Raw genomic sequence first — 23,075 nt, 5'->3', positions numbered from 1 at the left:
ACCTGCCAGAGATTTCGCCTTAAGCAGAACGGTGGCAGGGCCTCAGCTAAGGCAGAGTACGGGCTGTGGATCCTGGGGACGTTCGGGAGACAGGCTGGCTCTTACTTGTACAGCCTCTGGGGAGTGTCGCCACGCATGAGAGGAGGCACATGGATGTCAGTGGGAAGCTGGGTCTATGAGAGGGAAGGGACCCTCTACAGGTCAACCTGGAAGGAGAGCCTGGCACTGAGGAGCTGGGCTGGCTCTTGGAGATTCCATGGCCCACCAGCAGGTGCAAGTCTGGGAGGTAAACCCTTCCCACGGCCTCAGCACCTCATGACGTTGTAGCCCTTATGACGTAGACGTGCACGTGAGCTCACTGGCGCATGCGCATGCACACGCCCGCGCACGCACCTCATTTAACCCCACACAGGGGACCCTGCGGGCTTGGCAACAAAGCCCGTCCAGTCTTCCTATGGCCGTGTCGCCTCAGGCCCATCACAGGAAGCTAGAGGAAGGGCCGATGCAGGGGTGAGGGAGGAAGGGGACATCCAGCAGGCCAGGCAGAGCCAGCAGAATCAATGTACAGGGTCCTCTCCGGCCAACTGCACAGCCAGACGCCTGTTCTTTCCCGGGGCCACCTTTCCTCACCTGGGGGCCCTCACCAGTGACACGCGCGAACCCTACACAGGGCCCCCTCCACCCCCAAACCAGGGGCCAAGCAGGAGGCTGTAGGAGACCTGATTCTGCTGCTCCGCGCGTGGTCAGCAGGGGAACCCTAAGGGCACACGCGGCTGAGCGCCCTGCGAGCTCAACACCCGGCTGCTCGGCAGGGCTGCAGGCAGGTGTCGGAGAAGGCTGGGCGAGGCCATGAGCAGACCGGGCTGTGACTGCTGAAAAGGTGAGAAAACTGGCCTGGGAGTGGGACAGGTGGCCATCTCAAAGTGTTTTCTTGAAAAAAAAGTAATTTTCTTGTGACAGCACATTCTCAAATGTAATATGATTGCCCTGTGACACCTGATGCTTAGAAGAAATTCCTAAGTAGAAGTGCGTCGTTCGCATGTAAGGCACCAGGGTTCTGCAAACAGGCCCTCTGCACCAATCAGCTGGTGCGATTTGGGGGTGTCTGGAGAGTCAAAAGCACAAAGAAGACTATGCCCTGGTTTCTGATTTAGGAGACACGATTTGGTGCTTAATGGCCTGTCTTGAATATGGAACATAGGGCTCTGGCATCACTCCAGGGCAGCGTGGTGGGTCACAGAAGAGTTTAAAAGGCAGGTGGTCTCCGTGGGGAGAAGGGAAGGTGACCCTGGCATTCATATGCATGGACAAGAGAAAATCGCTAGCTCTGACCTCTGTCACAGTAGCTGTGCCCAGCAGCCCCATGCCCTGCTCCAGGCACCAAGCACAAAGGACAGACACACTCACAATCCAATTTGTTACATTTCCACCTTCCAGGGAGAGAGGGAGGGGAAGTAAAAAAGAAAGAGAAATCCATTATCTTTATCTGTCCTTCCCATCGGGCGCAGTGGAAAATGCAAACTGGGGAGACAGCTGCTGTGAACTCTTTATATTTCACTCAGAAGATAGTGTATTTTTTTATTGCCTACAGGAATTACTTATTTGAAAAAATATATCCTTTCAGCTGGACTTGAGCCACAAGACAGGGAGAGTGCGGTGGAGTCCTGAGGGCTACTGATAAAGCATTTGCATTAAACCCGAGGAATCTCTGGAGGTCACAGGCAGGAGTAGAGGGGAGGAGAAACAGGGAGCAGAGGAGACGCTGTGCCTAAAGTGTGTGTTCTCTCCACCTCCCTGCTGTGTGGCCCAGGCCTGGGCACTGGGCCTCTCTGAGCTGGAGATCCTCCATCTGTGCAGGGGGCAGAATTGCACCAGTTATTTCCTCTAGGGGTCAAAGGGAGGAGACAAAAAGAGTCCCTAGTCTCAGAGAGAAAAATGCCCTGCCTCCTCCACGATCTAAGAAATGAGGCCCTTCTCCCAGTCATGTCAGTGTCCCCATGCCTGGTGCAGGGCTTTACATGAAGTAGGCTCGTGTGATAGAGCTTGTTAAAGAGTTTAGCGATGCAGGCAGGAACCTACCCTGCCGCATGCCTGTGGGTGCTGGTGAACATGGCCTCGTGCACAACTGAGCAGGTGCCATGCTGAGAACGCGGCATAGTCCTGACACCTCTCCCGCCACAACTTTCGTTCCCCAGATTCCAAGAGACGGCAGTGGAGGTGACCGTGTGTCCTTCACTTTATTCTTGTGATGGTTAATTCCATGTGTCAGTTTGCCTGGGCCACATTATTCCGGATGGTTCTGTGAGGGCGTCTTTACATGAGATTCACATTTAAATCAGGGTGGATTTTGAGGAAAGCAGAATCTCTCCATAATGTGGGTGGGCCCCATCCCATCAACTGAAGGCCTGTATAAAACCAAGGACAGATTTCCCCCAGGAAAGTGGGGATTCTGCTAGCAAATGGCCTCTGGACCAGGGCTGCAACCTCAGCTCCTCCCTGATCTCCAGCCTGTCAGCCTACTCTGCAGGTTTTGGACTTCCAGCTTCCATAATCATGGTCAGTTCCTTAAACCAAATCTCTCTATATATACGTGTGTGCGTGCATGTGTGTAATATCCCATTAGTTCTATTTCTCTGGAAAACATTTGCTAATACAGTTTCCATCCAGCTTCTTTAATGGCTGGACAAGTCTGGTGAGGAGGTGGAGAGAGAGGATGGGGAGAACTCCAAAGAGCTCCGAGGAACAAGGCACAGAAGTGTTGGCAGGGCTTAGCTGGGCCAGCACCAGGTCCAGACCCTGGTGAGGGAAGGGGCAGGGACAGTGGACAGGGCTAGTTCAACATGTCTTTGCTTCCTTCTGAGCTGGTCTGGGACAGGTTGTCCTGCCTTGTGAAGGTCTAGGCTTCAGCAAGGGGCACACAATTTTTGTCCAGTGCCCTCAGCAGGGAAGACGGGTGGGAGGACAGAGTGAGTGCTCGACTGTCTGTCTCTGTCCAGCACGTGTGGCTGAGTGAGTCCTCTCTGTGCCCATGTGCTGTGCTCCCCTTCAGCAAAGATTAATTTTTTATAATGATCACACCATACATCTGTAAATTGCTCTCAGGCTTTCAAAGCACTTCCACCTACATGATAGGAACAACTTCCCTCCCTTCTCTCTCCCCTTGGGGGCCGAGAGTCAAGTAGTGTGAAAAAAGCATTTGTGCCTCTGAGGAGGCCTCATTTTCCTTATTATGCAATCTGACTTTGGTAAAAAGAAGCCCAGCTTTGGGGGCAGCTCCAAACTCTGGCTTTAGTGAGAAAAAAAGGAAATTTCTCCATCACAGTGCAACAGGGAGACGTTTCTGAGCAGACCTTTCACAGCACGAAGACTTTCCCCAGTTGGATGGGACCTGAGGCTTAGATTACTGAGGTGTCCCTTCTCTGCTTCTCCCCTGCTGTGTGGCCTTATTCTACTAGGGGTGGCCCTAGCAGCACATGTGACAGCACCTGAAGCATGAGCGGTCAGGGAAGCAGGTGGCTTTTCCCTGCTGGTGCACGTCTAGCTTGGGAGAATGGCCAGCCTTGGGCAGCTCTGGTTGCTGAGCAGCTCTTGGGCTTCCTTCACTCATGGTGGACAGCAGGAAGCAACTGTGGCTGCCTTGGCAGTGGATGCCTCCACTCCGGTTGGTTTATGGCTATGGCAGCAGGTGGTTTTGAGTCTTCTTATTGAAGACTTGCTTTGCTGGGCTCAGGCCTGTAATCTCAGTGCTTAGGGAAGCTGAAGCAGGGGGATCATATGAGGCCAGGCATTTAAGATCAGCCTGGGCAACACAACGAGACCCTCATCTCTACAAAAGAAATTAAAAACTAGCTGGGTGTGGTGGCACATGCCTATAGTCTCAGCTACTTGGAAAGCTGAGGTGGGAGGATGGCTTCAGCCTAGGAATTCAAGGTTGCAGTTAGGTATGATTGTACCACTGCACTCCTGCCTGGCTTGGGTGACAGAAAAAGATCCTGTCTCTTAAAAGAAAAGAAAAAGACTTGTTTTGCTGGGCTTGCATCCCCAGGCCTTTGAAAGGAGCAATTTCTAAAGCCAACAAGCATCCTCTTTCCGTCTCCAGCTCAGGGTATGACGTTTCCAGGTGGGGACAACTGATCATGAGCAGCAGCTCCCAGAGGTAAGATGGCCTCTCTCCAGGATACCCAGCAGGTGTGGAAGGGCCGGCCCTGGTGGAGCTTCCAAGAGGATGCCCCTCCTTGGTTTGGATTTGAGCTGATGCTGAACGCCAGCTCCCCCCTTTCTGAGCTTCATTAAATATGTTAGCCACCTCAGGACCTGCTGGTGTTTACCACCCATCTGCCCTTCTCTAATAAGGCAGAGAAGATGTTCCAGGGCAAAAGTTGAGCCTTGATTGTTCAGGTGGAGACTCATGGAGCCATATGCTCCTTACCCCCTGGGGATGTCACCCAGTTCTCCGTACACCCACACTCAGGAGCCACTTCCGTGCTCTCACACAACCTGTGTAAAGTCACCTTCCAGGGTGAGCATGTCCCCCCTCCCAGCTCTCCCGTTGGCCCAACTCTGACAGGGCTCTCCTCCCACCCATTTTGCAGGTAAGGACCCTGAGAAGCTGAGGGTATGGCCCTGCTATTGGGTCCCACAGGAGAAAAAAAAAGAAAAGAAAGCAACAGTGGGTACTGGCTGGTTCCCCTACTAAATTTAGCTGTCTCTGGAAAATCCACTAGGAAGCACCCTGGTCACTTGTTTGGAGGTGGGTCTTCCACACAGGGTCTTCCCTCCAGGAACCACCCTCTCTCCTCTGGTTCATAACAGGCTCCTTCACCTCACGCGTCTGTGGGGTCTTCCTGGCAGCAGAAGCAAATGAAATGCACGCAGATACGCATGCCCACTCTGGCTCTAGGGACCACGCTGCAGACACACACGTGGATATCCTCCCATCTCACACTGGCTTCCTTCGTGTCCCAGAAACAAGATACTCAGAGACACCCCCACAGTGGAGAAGAACGTGGGCTCCCTCAATCCCCCATGCTCCCTCAGTGTCCGAGCTCCGAGCACAGGGCCAAACACATCCAGCCCAGAACCAAGCAAGAAGAGACAGGGTTAAACGAAGGAGTGAGAATTTAGGGGAGTCAGCAGAACTTCCGGATGCTGAATGTCTATAGGCATCAAGTCTTGGGGGAGATGGGCAAAGCAGTGGGATGAAAATTCCCTCTGGATTTTAGAAAATAGCATAGATGCCCATCTGTCTTGGATGGCTTAGCTGAAGGCAGCTTAGAGTCCAGATGGATGGATTAGGGGCCTCTGGAAGGTCCTCCTACCCCTCTGTTGCCAGGAATCCCCAGACACAAGCACACACACAGAAACGCCTTTCTCTCCATGCCCAACATCAACAAACAGGCACACTCAGCGTCCTCACTAGTGTCACCCTCACAGACAGTAATAGAGGTAGCCTGCACTCACTGAGTGTGTGCTGCGGGCCAGGCACTGAGTTCAAGAGGTGTTAAGATACATCATCTCATCAAATTCTTACTGTAAGGTGGACACTGTTAGTATCTCCACTTTATAGACAAGGCACAGAAAGGTTAAATAATTGACCAAGGTCACACAGCTAGGACTTGGTGGCACCAGGACTCCAATCCAGGGGTGTTAATGCTGACCCACGATGCTGGAATGGCCTCTCTTCTACCCTGGGCTCCCCATGAGGCTTTCCCCAGGATGGCATCTTTCAAAACAGTGAGGCAACCATGTCCAGGCCTCTGCCCCACTGCCTCTAAGTGGCGTGCCCTTGCTTGTGCAGACTGTGCAGTCTGTTCGTGGAGTGCGCAGATGAAATGTCATCTCGCTCCCTCGCAGGCTGTCAGAGTTCATTTCTCTCTATTCTTTCTCTCCATTCTCTGTTGCTGACCCAGATCCCTCAGATGTAGGTATTCAGCAAAAATCATAAGCACAGAACAGAGAGGAAGGGGACAGCCTGGGGGGACAACAGAGGTGGCAAGACCTGGACCACAGGGACTTTACCTTTAAATCTCCTCAGCCATTCAGAGAACCTCAGAGGCATCAGGTGTTGGGCCAGATCGCTGGCAGACTGCCAGGTGACTTGTGCCCCCTCCCCTGCTGCGCTTTGCTCATTGACCAGCACTGGCCACTTCTGCACAGTCCATGAAGGCAAACCCATGGGGTCCTGGGGGGCCTGGCACTCTTGGCTCTCTCCAGCCAGTGTTTCTCCCCCTGCTCCCTGCACCCCAGCTCTGCCTGCTGCCGACGGGAGAAGGCAGGAGATGTTTGGGACCGGCCATGGGGTCACCCCTGGATGGGCAGCCGACTCACCCAGGTCCATGTCTGCAGCCTTGGGCCGGTGCGAGCAAGGCACGTTCTTGAAGATGGCATCCAGAATCTTTTCCTTCACCTGAGTGATGGTGTCGCAGTTGAGGATCTTTGCTGGGATCTCGGGGCTGTTGGCATTATCTGGGCTGACACAGCTCAGGACCTGGGGACAGGTGGGGAGAGGAGGCAATGGAATAGGGAGCAGGGAGAGCTCTCCTATTCCTAGAAGCATCTTGGGATCAGGGCAGGAATGGCTCCTCCTGTCCGGGCTGGGCTGGGGAGGGTGAGGGTGACTGTAGTCCCTGCTCACATTGAGCCCATTGCCTTTCCTGTCTTGGCACGCAGAGTGACACTGTGGCATCAAGGTCCATGCAGGAGTATGAGCTGTGTGCTTCCCTCCCTGTCAGAAAAAACTTCCCTAAAATCCTGATTTTTCAATGAGGACTGTGTCCAAGTGTGTGGCAGTAATGAGGGGCCATCTGAAACAAATGACATGGATGCATGCAGGCACATACACTGTCACTGTTACATAGGAGGCATTGTCCTTTGCCCACCTCTGAGCCCTTTGACCCTCCTATGAATACCAGTCTTTTTCTTGTTACTCCTCATACACTCACATTCAGAACTAAAGGGAATCTGGTTCCTTTGTCCAAAGATTTCATTTCAGTATTTTTTTTTTTGGGGGGGGGATTGATTTTAGAGGTTGGAGAATCTACAAGAAGCTTTATGTGTTCTTCAAAAACAAAAAAGGCACCCTTTAAAAATTGCAGGTTCAAGCCATCTGAGATTCCTGAACTTGAAGCTGGCTTTGAACTTGAAGCCTCTTGTTAGGGGAAGAGGTTACTGTCTGGCTCAGGGCCTCTATTTCTCTTTATGGGACTAGGGGAAAGTTAAAACTTAGCTTCACCAAATAATATTTTTTTCCTATAAAAAGTTCTGAGCTTTGCCTTTAAACAGTTCAAGCTTTTATTTCCCTTGCTGTCCTCACAGAGAGCTCCTTCTATGCTAGTGGCGCAGGGTGGGTGTTGTGGGGAGTGAGGACCCGAGAGCTGGCAGAGGGGCCTGGGCACCCTGGAGCACCTTGCCAAAAGGCCTATCCCTCTGGTCCTGGGCTTCCCCTCAACCCTCTGTGTGTCTCTCTCCTTCTTGTAACTTTCACTCCTTCTGTACCCTCATAACCACTTCCCGATGCCCCAGCTGGTCTGCAGAGCCAGACACCAGCCTCCCTCCCAGCTGCCCCCCTCTGGCTCCATGTGGTGCCAATCAGAGCCCTGGCCCCTGGGCGCCTGCTTTTCATTAGCAACTAGACTGCTATGAGTGCAAACGGGAACATGCTTATTTCATTAAGGACAAGAAGAAAAAAAATCCCCTGGATCTATAAAACCAAAGTCTCACCCTCAAAATACCCTAAACTGCAAACGGTGGTGGAAGGCCCTCTGGATCATGTGTTCCATGTGCCTTCTCCCAGTGCTCCCTCCTCAGGCCCCACCAGCAGCTCAGTCTATCTTTCCCATTGCTCTGGCCATCCTGCTGTCCTGTTGTCTGCGACAGGAACAACAGGAACGTAGCTTCTGCTAGGCTTCCTCCTCTTCCTCCAGGATACCATGGGGCAGAGGCTGTGATTTGAGTGCAATCTCCTGGCATTTCTATTCTCCCCCTGGCTCAGCGTGGCCTCACAAGAACACCTCCATGGCACGTTTTAGGCCTTCTAGAGAGGAAGGACAGGGCTCCCTGGCCACTGGAAAAGCACAGCTCCACACAAAAGCTTCCTTCCCCCATTCTCCTTGGCAGTTTCTGAACAAAGTGCCAGGTGTGTCCTCTGCTAGGGAAGTGCCACTCTAGATCCAGTGTGATTGGAATCCCTGTTTTGTTGAGACACAGATTCTGATTCAGGTCTGGGTGGTGCCCCAGATTCTGCATTCTAGCAGGTTCCCAGGTAGACATCTACTCCTTTAACAGGCTCCCAACTGGGCGTCTAATACTCCAGCAGGATCCCAGGTTGCTTCTGGCCCTTTAGCAGCTTCACAGGTAGACATCTGTGGGGCCCAGGAGAGCATCAAGCACGCTACTGGGCTCCCAGGTGAGCATCTAGCACTCTAGCAGGCTCTCAGGTAAGCATCTAGTGCTCTACTGGGCTCCCAGGTCTGGCTGTCTACCAGGCTCCCAGCTAAGTAGCACACTAGTGGGCTCTCAGGTAAGCATCCAGTGCTCTAGTGGGCTCTAAGGTAGGCATCCAGTGCTCTACTGGGCTGCTGGGTAAGTATCTAGCACTCTAGTGGGATCCTAGGTAAGTAGCATTCTAGCTCCCAGGTGAGCATCTAGTGCTCTAGCAGGCTCCCAGGTAAGTATCTAGTGGGCTCCCAGGTAAGTATCTGGTGCTCTAGCAGGCTCGCAGGTAAGTATCTAGCACTGTAGTGGGCTCCCACGTAAGTATCTGGTGCTCTATCACGCTCCCAGGTAAATATTTGGCACTCTAGCGGGCTCCCAGGTAAGTATCTAGCACTCTAGTGGGCTCCCAGGTAAGATCTGGTGCTCTAGTGGGCTCCCAGGAGAGCATCTAGTGCTCTAGTGGGCTCCCAGTTAAGTATCTAGCACTCTAACAGGCTCCCAGGTAAGTATCTGGTGCTCTAGCAGGCTCCCAGGTAAGTATCTAGTGCTCTGGTGGGCTCCCAGTTGGGCATCTAGTGCTCTAGCAGGCTCCCAGGTAAGTATCTAGTGCTCTGGTGGGCTCCCAGGTGGGCATCTAGTGCTCTAGCAGGCTCCCAGGTAAGTATCTAGTGCTCTGGTGGGCTCCCAGCTGGGCATCTAGCACTGTATCAGACTCTCAGGTAAGCATCTAGTGCTCTAGCAGGCTCCCATTTACATATGTAGCACTCTAACAGGCTCCCAGGTAATATCTAGAACTCTAGTGGCCTCCCAGGTAAGTATCTAGCACTCTAGTGGGCTCCCAGGTAAGTATCTAGCACTTTAGTGGGCTCCCAGGTATGCATCCGGTGCTCCAGTGGTGCTCCCAGGTGAGCATCCGGTGCTCTAGCAGGCTCCTAGGTGAGGATCTAGTGCTCTGATGGGCTCCCAGGTGGGTATCTAGCACTCTAGCAACTCTCAGGTAAGCATCTAGAGCTCTGGTGGGATCCCTGGTAAGTATGTGGTACTCTGGCAGGCTCCAAGGTAAGCATCTAGTACTCTAGTGGGCTCCCAGGTAAGTACAGGGTGCTCTAGTGGGCTCCAAGATGAGCATTCAGTGCTCTAGTGGGCTCCTAGGTAAATATCTAGTACTCTAGTGGGCTCCCATGTGAGCATCTAGTGCTCTGGCGGACACCCAGGTGGGCATCTAACACTCTAGCATACTCTCAAGTAAGCATCAAGTGCTCTAGTGGGCTCCCAGGTAAGTATCAGGAACTCTAGCGGGCTCCCAGGTAAGTATCTAGCACTTTAGCAGACTCTCAAGTAAGCATCTAGTGCTCTAGTGGGCTCCCAGGTAAGTATCAGGAACTCTAGCGGGCTCCCAGGTAAGTATCTAGCACTCTAGCAGACTCTCAAGTAAGCATCTAGTGCTCTAGTGGGCTCCCAGGTAAGTATCAGGAACTCTAGCGGGCTCCCAGGTAAGTATCTAGCACTCTAGTGGGCTCCCAGGTAAGTATCTAGCATTCTAGTGGCCTCCCAGGTAAGTATCTTGTGCTCTAGCAGGCTCCTAGGTATGTATATGGTACTTTAGCAGGCTCTCAGGTAAGTATCAAGCACTCTAGTGGGCTCCCAGGTAGGTATCTGTATCTCTGATGGACTCCCAGGTGGGCATCTACCTAGCAGACTATCAGGTAAGCATCTGGTGCTCTAGTGGGCTCCCAGGTGAGTATCAGGATCTCTAGTGGGCTTCCAGGTAAGTATCTAGCACTCTAGGGCTTCCCAGGTATGCATCCAGTGCTCCAGTGGACTCCCAGGTAAGTATCTGGTGCTGTAGCAGGCTCCCAGGTAAGTATCTAGCACCGTAGTGGACTCCCAGGTGAGCATTGAGTGCTCTAGCAAGCTCCCAAGTAAGTAGTGCTCTGTTGGACTCCCAGGTGGGCATATAGCACTCTAGAAACTCAAAGGTAAGGATAAAAGTGCTCTAGCAGGTTCCCAGGTAAGTATCTAGCACTCTAGCAGGCTCCCAGGTAAGTATCTCACACTCTAGCAGGCTCCTAGGTAAATATCTGGTGCTCTAGCGGGCTCCCAGGTGAGTATCTAACATCCTACGAAGATTCGAGTAAGTATCTGGCACGCTAACAGGGTTCCAGGTAAGTATCTAGCACTGTACTGGGCTCCCAGGTAAGTATCTGGTGCTCTAGCAAGCACCCAGGAATGTATATGGTGCCCTAGTGGGCTCCCAGGTAAGTGTCCAGCGCTCAAGTGGGCTCTCAGGTAAGTATCTGATGCTCTATCAGGCTCCCAGTTAAGTATCTGGCCCTATAGTGGGCTCCCAGGTAAGTATCTTGTGCTCTAGCAGGATCCCAGGTATTTATCTGGTGCTGTAGCAGGCTCCCAAGTAACTGGCGCTCTAGCAGGCTCCCAGGTAAGTATCTAGCACTCTAGTGGGCTCCCAGGTAAGTACCTAGCACTCTAGCAGACTCTCAGGTAAGCATCTAGTGCTCTAACAGGCTCCCTAGTAAGTATCTGGCACTCTAGCATGTCCCAGGTGAGTATCTAGCACTCTACCAGGCTCCGAGGTAAGTATCTGGCTCTCTAACAGGGTTCCAGGTAAGTATCTAGCACTGTAGTGGGATCCCAGGTAAGTATCTGGTGCTCTAGTAGGCTCCCAGGAGTGTATATAGTGCTCTAGTGGGCTCCCAGTTAAGTGTCCGGGGGTCTAGCAGGCTCTCAGGTAAGTATCTGGAGCTCTAGCAGGATCCTAGGTATTTATCTGGCCCTGTAGCAGGCTACAGGGTAACTGGCACTCTAGCAGGGTCCCAGGTAAGTATCTAGCATTCTAGCAGGCTCTCAGGTAACTATCTAGCACTCTAGTGGTCTCCCAGATGAGCATCCAGTGCTCTAGTGGGATCCCAGGTAAGTGTCTAGCACTCTAGAGGGCTCCCACGTAAGTATCTAGTGCTCTAGTGGGCTCCCAGCTAAGTATGTAGTGCTCTAGTGGGCTCCCAGTTAAGTATCTACCACTCTAGTGGGCTCCCAGGTAAGTATCTAGCACTCTAGTGGGCTCCCTGGTAAGCATCCAGTGCTCTAGTGGGCTCCCAAGTAAGTATCTGGTGCTCTAGGGGCTGCCAGGTAAGCATCTAGTGCTCTAGCAGGCTCCCAAGAAAGTCTAGTGCTCTAGTGGGCTCCCAGGTAAGTATCTCGTACTCTAGCAGCTCCAAGGTGAGCATCTAGTGCTCTAGTGAGCTCCCAGGTAAATATCCAGCAATCTAGTGGGCTCCCTGGTAAGTATCCAGTGCTCTAGTGGGCTCACAGGTAAGTATCTGGAGCTCTAGTGGGCTCTCAGTTAAGTACCTAGCACTCTAACAGTCTCCCAGGTAAGTATCTGCTACACTAGCAGACTCCCAGTTAAGTATCTAGTGCTCTAGTGGGCTCCCAGGTGAGCATCTTGTGCTCTAGTGGGCTCCCAGGTAAGTATCTAGTGCTCTGGTGGGCTCCCAGTTAGGCATCTAGTGCTCTAGGAGACTCTCAGGTAAACATCTAGTGCTCTAGGAGATTCTCAGATAAACATCTAGTGCTCTAGCAGGCTCCCAGGTAAGTATCTGGCACTCTAGCAGGCTCCCAGGTAAGTACCTAACACTGTAGCGGACTCCCAGGTATGTATCTGGTGCTCTAGCAGGCTCCTGGTAAGTATCTGGCACTCTATCAGGCTCCCAGGTAAGTATCTATACTCTAGTGGGCTCCCAGATGAGAATCCAGTGCTCTAATGGGCTCCCAGGTAAGTATCTCACACTCTAGCTTGCTCCCAGGTGAGCATCTACTTCTCTAGTGGGCTCCCAGGTAAATATATAGAGCTCTAGTGGGCTCCCAGGTAAGTATCTGGCACTCTAGTAGGCTCCCAGATAGGTGCTCTAGCAGGCTCCCAGGTATGTATCTGCTGCTCTAGCAGGCTCCCAGGTAAGTATCCAGCACTCTAGTGTGCTCCCACATGAGCATCTGGTGCTCTGGTGGAGTCCCCGGTGGGTATCTAGCACTCTAGCAGACTCTTAGGTAACCATCTAGTGCTCTAACAGGCTCCCTACTAAGTATCTGGCACTCTAGCAGGCTCCCAGGTTAGTATCAGGAGCTCTAGCGGGCTCCCAGGTAAGTCTCTAGCATTTTAGTGGGCTCCCAGGTAAGTATCTAGCACTCAAGTAGGCTCCCAGGTAAGTATCTAACACTCTAGTGGGCTCCCAGGCAAGTATCTGGCGCTCTAGCAGGCTCCCAGGTAAGTATCTAGCATTTTAGTGGGCTCCCAGGTAAGTATCTAGCACTCTAATGGGCTCCCAGGTAAGTATCTAGTACTCTAGTGGGCTCCCAGGTAAGTATCTGGTGCTCTAGCAGGCTCCCAGGTAAGTATCTAGCACTCAGGTAGGCTTCCAAATGAGCATCCAGTGCTTAGTGGGCCCCCAGGTAAGTATCTACCATTCTAGTGGGCTCCCAGGTAAGTATGTAGTGCTCTAGTGAGCTGCCAGGTAAGTATGTAGCGCTCTAGTGGGCTCGCAGCTGGGCTCTTGCACTTCAACAACTCTCAGGTAAGCATCTAGTGCTCTAGCGGGCTCCCAGGTAAGTATCTTATACTGTAGCAGGCTCCCAGGTAAGTAGCTGGCAAACTAACATGCTCCCAGGTAAGTATCTAGCACTCTAGTGGCTCTCAGGTAAGTATCTAGCATTCTAGTGGGCTCCCGGTAAGTATATTGTCTCTAGTGGGCGCCCAGGTATGTATCTAGCACTCTAGTGGGCTCCAGATGACTATCCAGTGCTTAGTGGCTCTCAGGCAAGTATCTAACACTCTAGTGGGTTCCCAGGTAAGTATCTAATGCTCTAGTGGGATCCCAGGTAAGTATGTAGTGCTCTAGTGGGCTCCCAGGTATTTATCTAGCACTCTAGTCAGCTCACAGGCAAGTATCTAGCATTCTAGTGGGATCCCAGGTGAGCATCTAGTGCTCTAGTGGGCTCCCAGGTTAGTATCTAGTGCTCTGGTTGGCTCCCAGCTTGGCATCTAGCACTCTAACAGACTCTCAGGAAAGCATCTCGTGCTCTAGTGGGCTCCAAGGTTAGTATCAGGAGCTCTAGCAGGCTCCCAGGTAAGTATCTAGCACTCAAGCAGGCTCCCAGGTAAGTAGCTGGCACTCTAACAGTCTTCCAGGTAAGTATGTAACAATCTAGTGGGCTCCCAGGTAAGTATCTAGCACTTCAGTGGGCTCCCAGGTAAGTATCTCACACTCTAGCAGGCTCTCAGGTGAGCATCTAGTGCTCTAGTGAGCTACCAGGTAAGTATCTAGCACTCTTGTGGTCTCCCTGGTAAGCATCCTGTGCTCTAGTGGGCTCCCAGGTAAGTATCTGGGGCTCTAGCAGTCTCCCAGTGGAGCATGTAGTGCTCCACCAGGCTCCTAGGTAAGTATCTAGTGCTCTGGTAGGCTCCCAGGTGGGCATCTAGCATGCTAGTCAACTCTCAGGTAAGCATCTAGTGCTCTGGTGGGCTCCCAGGTAAGTATCTAGCACACTAGCATGCTCCCAGGTAAGTATCTGGCATCTGGCAAGCTCCCAGGTAAGTGTCTAGCACTATAGCGGGCTCTCAGGTAAGTATCTAGTGCTTTAGCAGGCGCCAAAGTAAGTGTCTGGCACTCTACCTGGCTCCCAGGTCAGTATCTGGCGCTCTAGCAGGCTCCCAGGTGGGATCTAAACTCTAGGGGGCTCACAGGTAAGTGTCTGGAGCTCTAGCAGCCTCCCAGTTAAGTAGCTAGCACTCTAACACGGTCCCAGGTAAGTACCTGGCTTTCTAGCAGGCTCCTTGGTAAGTATCTAGTGCTCTAGTTGGCTCCCAAGTGAGTATCTAGTGCTCTAGTGGGCTCCCAGGTAAGTATCTAGCACTCTATGGCTTCCCAGGTATGTATCTACCACTCTTGCAGGCTCCTAGGTGAATTATAGGACTCTAGTGGGCTCCCAGGTAAGTATCTAGTGCTCTAGTGGGCTCCCAGGTAAGTATGTAGCACTCTAGTTGGCTCCCAGGTAAGTATCTAGCACTCTAGTCAGTTCACAGGCAAGTATCTAGCGCTCTAGTGGGCTCCCAGGTGAGCATCTGGTGCACTAGAGGGCTCCCAGGTAAGTATCTAGTGCTCTGGTGGGCTCCCAGCTGAGCATCTAGCATTCTAGCAGACTCTCAGGTAAGCATCTAGTGCTCTATTGGGCTCCCAGGTAAGTAGCAGGAGCTCTATTGGGGCTCCCAGTTAAGTATCTAGCACTCTAAGAGGCTCCCAGGTAAGTATCTAGTGCTCTAGTGGGCTCCCAGGTAAGTATGTAGCACCCTAGTTGGCTCCCAGGTAAGTATCTAGCACTGTAGTCAGCTCACAGGCAAGTATCTAGCGCTCTAGTGGGCTCCCAGATGAGCATACAGTGCTTAGCTGTATGGGGCTCCCAGGTAAGTATGTAGCACCCTAGTGGGCTCCCAGGTAAGTATCTAGCACTCTAGTGGGTTCCCAGGTAAGTATCTTGCACTCTAGTGGGCTCCCAGTAAGCATGTAGCACTCTAGTGGGCTCCCAGGTAAGTATCTTGCACTCTAGCAGGCTCCCCAGTAAGCATCCAGTGCTCTAGTGGGCTCCCAGATATGTATCTGGTACTGTGGCATGCCCCCAGGTAAGTATGTAGCACTGCAGTGGGCTCCCAGTGGAGCATCTAGTGCTCTAGCAGGCTCCCAGGTACGTATCTAGTGCTCTGGTGGGCTCCCACGTGGGCATCTAGCAATTTAGTAGACCCTCAGGTAAGCATCTACTGCTCTGGTGGGCTCCCAGGTAAGTGTCTGGCACTCCAGCAGGCTCCCAGGTAAGTATCTGGCGCTCTAGTAGGCTCCAAGGTAGTATCTAGTACTCGGGGGGGGGGGTCCAAGGTAAGTATCTAGCACTCTAGTGGCTTCCCAGCTATGTATCTACCACTCTTGCAGGCTCCCAGGTGAACATATAGCACTCTAGTGGGCTCCCAAGTAAGTATCTGGCACTCTAGCAGGCTCCCAGGTAAGTATCTATCACTCTAGCAGCCTCCCAGATAAGTATCTAGCACTCTAATGGGCTCCCAGATGAGCATCCAGTGCTCTAGTGGGGTCCCAGGTAAGTATGTAGCACCCTAGTGGGCTCCCAGGTAAGTATTTAGCACTCTAGTGGGCTCCCAGGTAAGTATCTAGCATTCTAGGGGGCTCCCAGGTAAGCATCTGGAGCTCTAGCGGGCTCCCAGTTAAGTATCTACCACTCTAGCAGGCTCCCAGGTAAGTATCTAGCACTCTAGCAGGCTCCCAGGTAAGTATCTGGCGCTATAGCGGCTTCCCAGGTATGTATCTACCACTCTTGCAGGCTCCTAGGTGAATTATAGGACTCTAGTGGGCTCCCAGGTAAGTATCTAGTGTTCTAGTGGGCTCCCCGGTAAGTATCTAGCACTCTAATGGGCTCCCAGGTGAACATCTGGTGCACTAGTGGGCTCCCAGGTAAGTATCTCGCGCTCTGGTGGGCTCTCAGCTGGGCATCTAGCATTCTAGCAGACTCTTAGGTAAGCATCTAGTGCTATATTGGGCTCCCAAGTAAGTAGCAGCAGCTCTATGGGGCTCCCAGGTAAGTATCTAGCACTGTAGTGGGCTCCCAGTGGAGCATCTAGTGCTCTAGCAGGCTCCCAGGTACGTATCTAGTGCTCTGGTGGGCTCCCACGTGGGTATCTACCCTGTTTCCCCGAAAATAAGACAGTGTCCTTTTTTAAGGTGTGCTCCCAAAGATGTCCTAGGTCTTATTTTCAGGGGACGTGTTATGTTTCCTGTAAGTAGGTCTTATTTTCGGAGGATGTCTTATTTTCGGGGGAACGGGGTAGCACTCTAGCAGACTCTCAGGTAAGCATCTAGTGCTCTGGTGGGCTCCCAGGTAAGTATCTGGCACTCTAGCAGGCTCCCAGTTAAGTATCTAGTGCTCTAGTAGGCTCCCAGGTCAGTATCTAGTACTTTAAGGGGGGGTTCCCAGGTAAGAGTCTGGTGCTCTAGTAGGCTCCTGGTTAAGTATCTAGCACTCTAACAGGCTCCCAGGTAAGTATCTGGAGCTCTTGCGGGCTTTCAGTTAAGCATCTAGCACTCTAGCAGGCTCCCAGGTAAGTATCTGGTGCTCTGGTGGGCTCCCAGGTAAATATCTAGTGCTCTAGCAGGCTCCCAGATAAGTATCTAGCACTTTAATGGGCTCCCAGGTAAGTACCTGGAGCTCTCGCAGGCTCCCAGTTAAGTATCTACTACTCTAACATGCTCCCAGGTAAGTATCTGGCACTCTAGCAGGCTCCTAGATAAGTATCTAGCACTTTAGTGGGCTCCCAGCTAAGTATTTAGCGCTTTAGTGGGCTCTCAGGTACGTATCTACCACTCTTGCAGTCTCCTAGGTGAGCATATAACACTCTAGTGGGCTTCCAGGTGAGTATCTAGTGCTCTAGTGGGCTCCCAGGTAAGTATGTAGTGCTCTAGTGGACTCCCAGGTAAGTATCTAGCACTGTAGTCAGGCTACAGGCAAGTATCTGGGGCTCTAGTGGGCTCCCAGGTAAGTATCTCGCACTCTAGCAGGCTCCCAGGTGAGCATCTAGTGCTCTAGTGAGCTCCCAGGTAAGTATCTAGCATGCTAGTGGGCTCGCTGGTAAGCATCCAGTGCTCTAGCAGGCTCCCGGGTAAGTATCTAGCACTCTAGTGGGCTCCCAGGTGAGCATGTAGGGCTCTAGCAGGCTCCTGGGTAAATATCTAGTGCTCTGATGGGCTTCCAGGTGGCCATCCAGCATTCTAGCAACTCTCAGGTAAGCATCTAGTCCTCTGGTGGGCTCCCAGGTAATTTTCTGGCACTCTTGTGGGCTCCCGGATGAACACCCCGTGCTCTACTGGGATCCCAGGTAATTATCTGGCACTCTAGTAGGCTCCCAGGTTAAGTATATAACACTGTAGCAGGCTCACAGGTAAGTATCTAGTGCTCCAGCAGGCTCCCCGTAAATCTCTGGCACTTTAGCAGGCTCCCAGTTCACTATCTGGTACTCTAGCTGGCTCCCAGGTAAGTATCTAGCACTCTATTGGGCTCCCAGATGAGCATCCAGTGTTCTACTGGGTTCCCAGGTAAGTATATAGTGCTCTAGTGGGCTTCCAGTTAAGTATCTAGCACTGTAGTCAGCTCACAGGCAAGTATCTAGCACTCTAGTGGGCTCCCAAGTGAACTTCTAGTGCTCAAATGGGCTCCCAAGTAAGTATCTAGTGCTCTGGTAGGCTCACAGCTGGGCACCTAGCACTCTAGCAGATTCAGGTAAGCATCTAGTGCTCTAGTGGGCTCTCAGTTAAGTATCAGGAGTTCTAACGGGCTCCCAGGCAAGTATCTAGCACTCTAGTCAGGTCTCAGATGAGCATCCAGTGCTCTAGTGGGGTCCCAGATAAGTATCTAGCACCCTAGTGGCCTCCCAGGTAAGTATCTAGCACTCTAGTGGGCTCCAGGGTAAGCATGTAGCACTCTATTTGGTCCCTAGGGTAAGTATCTCGCACTCTAGCAGGCTCCCAGGTGAGCATCTAGTGCTCTAGTGAACTCCCAGGTAAGTATCTAGCACTCTAGTGGGCTCCCTGGAAAGCATCCAGTGCTCTAGTTGGCTCCCAGATATGTATCTGGCGCTGTAGTGGGCTCTTAGTTAAGTATCTAGCACTGTAGTGAGCTCCCAGTGGAGCATCTAGTGCTCTAGCAAGCTCCCAGGTAAGTATATAGTGCTCTGCTGGGATCCCACATGGGCATCTGGCACTCTAGCAGACTCTCAGGTAAACATCTAGTACCCTGGCAGGCTCCCAGGTAAGTATCTAGCACTCTAGGGGGGTTCCCAGGTAAGTACCTAGAGCTCTAGTGGTCTCCCAGTTAAGTATCTGCCACTCTAACAGGCTCCCAGGTAAATATCTGGCGCTCTAGTGGGCTCCCTGGTAGGTATCTAGCACTCTAGCGGCTCCCCAGGTACGCATCTACCACTCTTGCAGGTTCCCAGGTGAGCATCTAGCACTCTAGTGGGCTCCCAGGTGAGCATGTAGTGCTCTAGTGGGCTCCCAGGTAAGTATCTAGTGCTCTGGTGGGCTTGCAGGTGGGGATCCAGAACTCTAGCAGACTCTCAGGTAAGCATCTAGTGCTCTAGTGGGCTCTCAGGTAAATATCAGGAGCTCTAGCGGGCTCCCAGGTAAGTATCATGAGCTCTAGCTCTAACTCTCTAGCAGACTCCCAGGTAAATATCTAGCACTCTAGTGGGCTCCCAGTTAAGTATCTAGCACTCAAGTGGGCTCCCAGGTGAGCATCTAGTGCTCTACTGGGCTCCCAGGTAAGTATCAGGAACTCTAGTGGGCTCCCAGGTAAGTATCTAGCACTCTAGTGGGCTCCCAGATAAGTATCTCGCACTCTAGCAGGCTCCCAGGTGAGCATCCAGTGTTCTAGTGCACTCCCAGATAAGTATCTCACACTCTAGCAGGCTCCCAGGTGAGCATCCAGTGTTCTAGTGCACTCCCAGGTAAGTATCTAGCACTCTAGTGGGCTCTCAGGTGAGCATCTAGTGTTCTAGCAGGCTCCCAGGTAAGTATCTAGTGCTGTGGTGGGCTCCTAGGTGGGCATCTAGTGCTCTAGCAGGCTCCCAGGTAAGTATCTAGTGCTGTGGTGGGCTCCTAGGTGGGCATCTAGTGCTCTAGCAGGCTCCCAGGTAAGTATCTGTTGCTCTAACAGGCTCTCACGTAAGCATCCAGTGCTCCATGGGCTCCCAGGTAAGCACTCAGTTTTCTAGTGAGCTCCTAGGTAAGTATCTAGTGTTCTAGCAGGCTCTCTGATAAGTATCTACTGCACTAGCCGGCTCTTGGTTAAGCATCCTATCCTCTGGGGGTCTCCCAGGCAAGCATCCAGTGCTCTAACAGGCTCCTAGGTACAGTGATGATGGTCCAGGGACAGCCCAACAGCAGGGCCCTAGGCCATGCCAGTCAAGCTCTGGCATCATTCCAGTGCAGCACTCAGTGCTTAGGGGTGCACCTAACTGTCAATTGGGGGCCCTCGCTTCTCTCTGAGCCTCTCAGAGCCTCTGTGGTTATCCTTCCTGCCCAGGATAAGATCACTTGCAGTTGACCAAAGTGCCTATGCTCTTCCAGCCACTAGTCTGTGTCTCTGTATGTGGCTGCTCACCTGGCGTCTGTGTCAGCCTGTCTGCTGCTGCCTAACATGCTTTGCCACCCTCCTCCTCCCTCCCAGGGGGCTGCTGCCCTCCCTCTGTGGGAGTGCCCTTCTCTATGCCCACAGATGGTTAAGTCCGCTACAGCTGTTCCTGCTTCAGGCAAAGCAGTGGCAGAGCAATTTGTGGCCCTTTCCCCACAGATCCTGCATACCAGGTGTCCCTGCCTCAGTGGGTGCTCGGCCTTGACCCATTCCAGCCACCTCACCTAAACCAGCTCAGTGCACTAACAGCACTTTGGCCTCTGCAACAAAGGATGCTGCAATTTGCAGATCACAACTTGTGCTAGATTCAATATTGGGGAACTGCTGGGAGCCAGGAAAGGAAGGGAGCAGAGGGGGAGAGGTGGGCAGGAGACATTAAAATGGCGGTTCTGTCTCATTAAGAAATCCATTCAGACTCCATTTTTGGAAGAAGTTTCTGCCCCTTTCTCCATTTTAATTGGAGCCTCCGACTCTCTCCTCCAGAGCAGATGGTAACTGCCAGGAAGCAGGGCCTTGCTCTCAGTGCTCCCTCGGACCCTCAGCCAATCCCAGCAAATCTGCTTAGATGTCTCCTGGGATTCCTGGGGTTCTTGGAAATGAGTGGGGTAGGTGGGTCATGCGCACGGCCTTCCCGGCCAGCAGGGCTTTGGTTAGAGGCAGGGCTGCTGCCCAGCTGGCTGTGGGGCCTTGGCTTCGGGTCAGAGGCACAGTCAGGGCTCAGATCTGGGTTTGTCTGATTCTAGACTCCACGCTCTGAATTTCCACGCTTTGCTGCCTCCTGGGGCAGCTGTTTCTACTAGGATCTTGACAGAGGAAATCCACAAGTTCCTTGGGCAAACGCTTGGCCTCACATTATACAGAGTGGGGCATGGTTGTATTTGAACTTAGACTGGAGGGAAAATGTGGCTTTAGAACCACGAGGAACACATTCTGCTTTCCTCTCCTCCCGACCCCTATCCCTGGCATGTGGAACTGTTCTGCAGAGCATTAATCCTCCAGGCTTAAAGAACACAGGAAGTCACTTGGATCAGCTAGCGACTGTGGGTAAGGGCCACAACTCCACAACTGCTGACATAGTGCTGTTCAGGGGCATCTGAGCCACTGGTCTGCAAGCCCAGATGCCCTGGTTCAGGGGAACAGAGGAAGTCTGGGGTGACAGGCACAGGGAAGCACCTGGGTGGGCCTGAGCAGCAGATACACCTGGAAAGGTGGCTCTTCAGCATTTCCACTGTCCCCTCTGCTGGGCAGGGGTGCCCAGGACCAAGCCCACTTGTCACCCATGGGGGCAGCAGAGAAGGTGCCTTACCAGGGTTTTGTAGTCGATCCGCTGACAGATGAGTTTGTCCTCACTCAGGGAGTAAAGGGCCTCACCTGTGATGGCATCGATGGGGCCTTTCTCCATCTGTTGCTTGATGGCACAGAACAGGGAGAAGAGAAGCTCCCCAGCACACTCCTGGATATGAGAAGACCCATGCTGGGCAGAGCTCTGGGACCACCAGTGTGCAGAGCCCACCACCCAGTCCCGGTCTCTCCAAATGGCTGTTTCCACCCCTCCTGCCAGATCGTTCCTCCTGCTCTCGCACTCGGCTCTTTAATCCCCTCTGCTCCAGCTCTTTGCCCTTCAGGAGTTCATTTCTCCTGGGTCTTTGGACCACAGGACCTCCCCCCATTCTGCCCTTTTCTACCACCCTTTAAGAGCTTTCTCTTCCCTCCCCTCCGTCTCCTGTCCCCTTCTCTGTTCCCTCTCCCCATCCCAGCAACAACCAGAGGCTCCATCCAAAGCAGAGGTGGGTCCTCTGTAGTGTGAACTCCTTAGAAACCAGGTTAGTAACTGAAGCTGCACCACTCTTCCACCTCCCAGGCACCTGGCTGGCTTATCTGCTGCAACATGGGGCTGTGTACCTGCCTGAGACCCTTATCAGCCTCAGTAGGTCTGGAGCCAGGACAGGAAGCAACAAAATAATAAGCGGATTATGTTCAGCCTCATCTGGGAACTTTGCTTTAGGGATCACATGGCTGCCCAGAGGTTCCTCTGTCCCTTGCAGGGGGAAAACCAGCCTCAAGGGTTTTGCATCTCTGAGGCTGGGACTGACCGCATTGCTCTATCTCCTGAGACAGGCCATAATGAGGGCTTGCGGGGTTAGAAGAGTCAGGTGAGGTGGACTCGGGGAGGGGGAGTTACCCCCAGCAGGTGAGAACAAAGAAGTTTCATGCCCAGGAAGGTGACACATACCCACATCCAATCCTACCTTGAGGAACTTGTAGAGGAGGAAAGTGAACCAATTGGTCAGCATCTTCTCAGCCACCGACTCAGTCCTGCACCAGTCACCGAGGGAACCAGCAGGACAAGACAGAGAAAGAGCAGCAGGTCAGAGCCAAGGGCTGGGAGGGGCGGGGAGTGTGCACATCAGTCTGGCTGCTTATGGCTTTTAGGCCAAATCTGGAGATCTTAGTGAACACGAGAGTCTCAAGGATTCCTAGACACCCCTGTAACAAAAAGGCAAACTTTCCCCACAAAGCCGGAGGATGACATTTTTGGGCATCAAGCCTGTGAGTGGGTTTTTGTGGGAATGCAGAGCCCCACCGTCCAACAGCATGTTCTGTGATGATGAAAATTTTCTCTGTGGGCTCGGCGCCTGTAGCTCAGCGGCTAGGGTGCCAGCCACATATACCGGAGTTGGCGGGTTTGAACCCAATCCGGGCCTGCCGAACAACCATGACAACTACAACCCCCACTCCTGCCGCGGACCGCCAGTCGAATGAGTCTCAGTCCGAGGGCTTTTAGGGCAAGAACGGCTCAGGTTGATTGAAAGGGCGACGCAGGAAAATGACAAACTGCTACACACCAAGGATGATGAAGAAAGCAGCTGTACTTTTACTGAATTTTAGGCATGGTATTTATACATTTTTGACAATGAGTTACAGACTACAAAAGATATTTTTATGACTTGCTGATGCTTACAAAGTTCTTATCGAGTTTTGTAGATGGGAGTAGTCAACCGTCTTTTCTTAGACAATGTTTCTGCCCGTAAGGGGGAACAAAGGACTGCTGCTTATCAGCAGTTACTCTTCTACTTTTCTTTATCTATGTTTAAACCTTCTTTCTTTGTAAAACTGCTTTGTTCACATTTTGTATTTTTATATTTTTATATTTGATTATGATTTTTATGTTGTTAGTGAATTGATAGTGAATTATGTATATGTTTTAAGTGTATAGTGACAAAATTATAGAGAAAGCAATTTCATAGAAAACTTATTTCAAAGAAACAGTTTCAAAGGGACATAAGGTAGAGATAAGAGACCGGAGGGAGCGGGTATCTGGTAGGAACATCTTAACTTATCATCCCTGCATTCTCTTGATACATTGTTTCAATTAACTGACC

The 23,075-nt window shown here is 52.1% G+C and overlaps 1 protein-coding gene across 1 annotated transcript in view; it reads right to left on the bottom strand.

Moving 5' to 3' along the window:
- Positions 1–394: 394 nt before the first annotated feature.
- Positions 395–23,075, bottom strand: part of LOC128598383 (plexin-A4-like) — a 79,298-nt gene continuing 56,617 nt past the window's right edge. Inside the window, exons 14-18 of the mRNA XM_053608726.1 lie at positions 21,942–22,008; positions 20,999–21,145; positions 6,328–6,487; positions 631–872; positions 395–487 (exon numbers count right to left, since the gene is read on the bottom strand). Coding sequence (XP_053464701.1) covers positions 395–487; positions 631–872; positions 6,328–6,487; positions 20,999–21,145; positions 21,942–22,008 — 709 coding nt within the window. The remainder of the gene's footprint in view (positions 488–630; positions 873–6,327; positions 6,488–20,998; positions 21,146–21,941; positions 22,009–23,075) is intronic.

Source organism: Nycticebus coucang, chromosome 11, assembly GCF_027406575.1.
Source record: "Nycticebus coucang isolate mNycCou1 chromosome 11, mNycCou1.pri, whole genome shotgun sequence".
Taxonomy (NCBI): Eukaryota; Metazoa; Chordata; class Mammalia; order Primates; family Lorisidae; genus Nycticebus; species Nycticebus coucang.
This window is presented reverse-complemented; position numbering and strand designations above follow the sequence as displayed.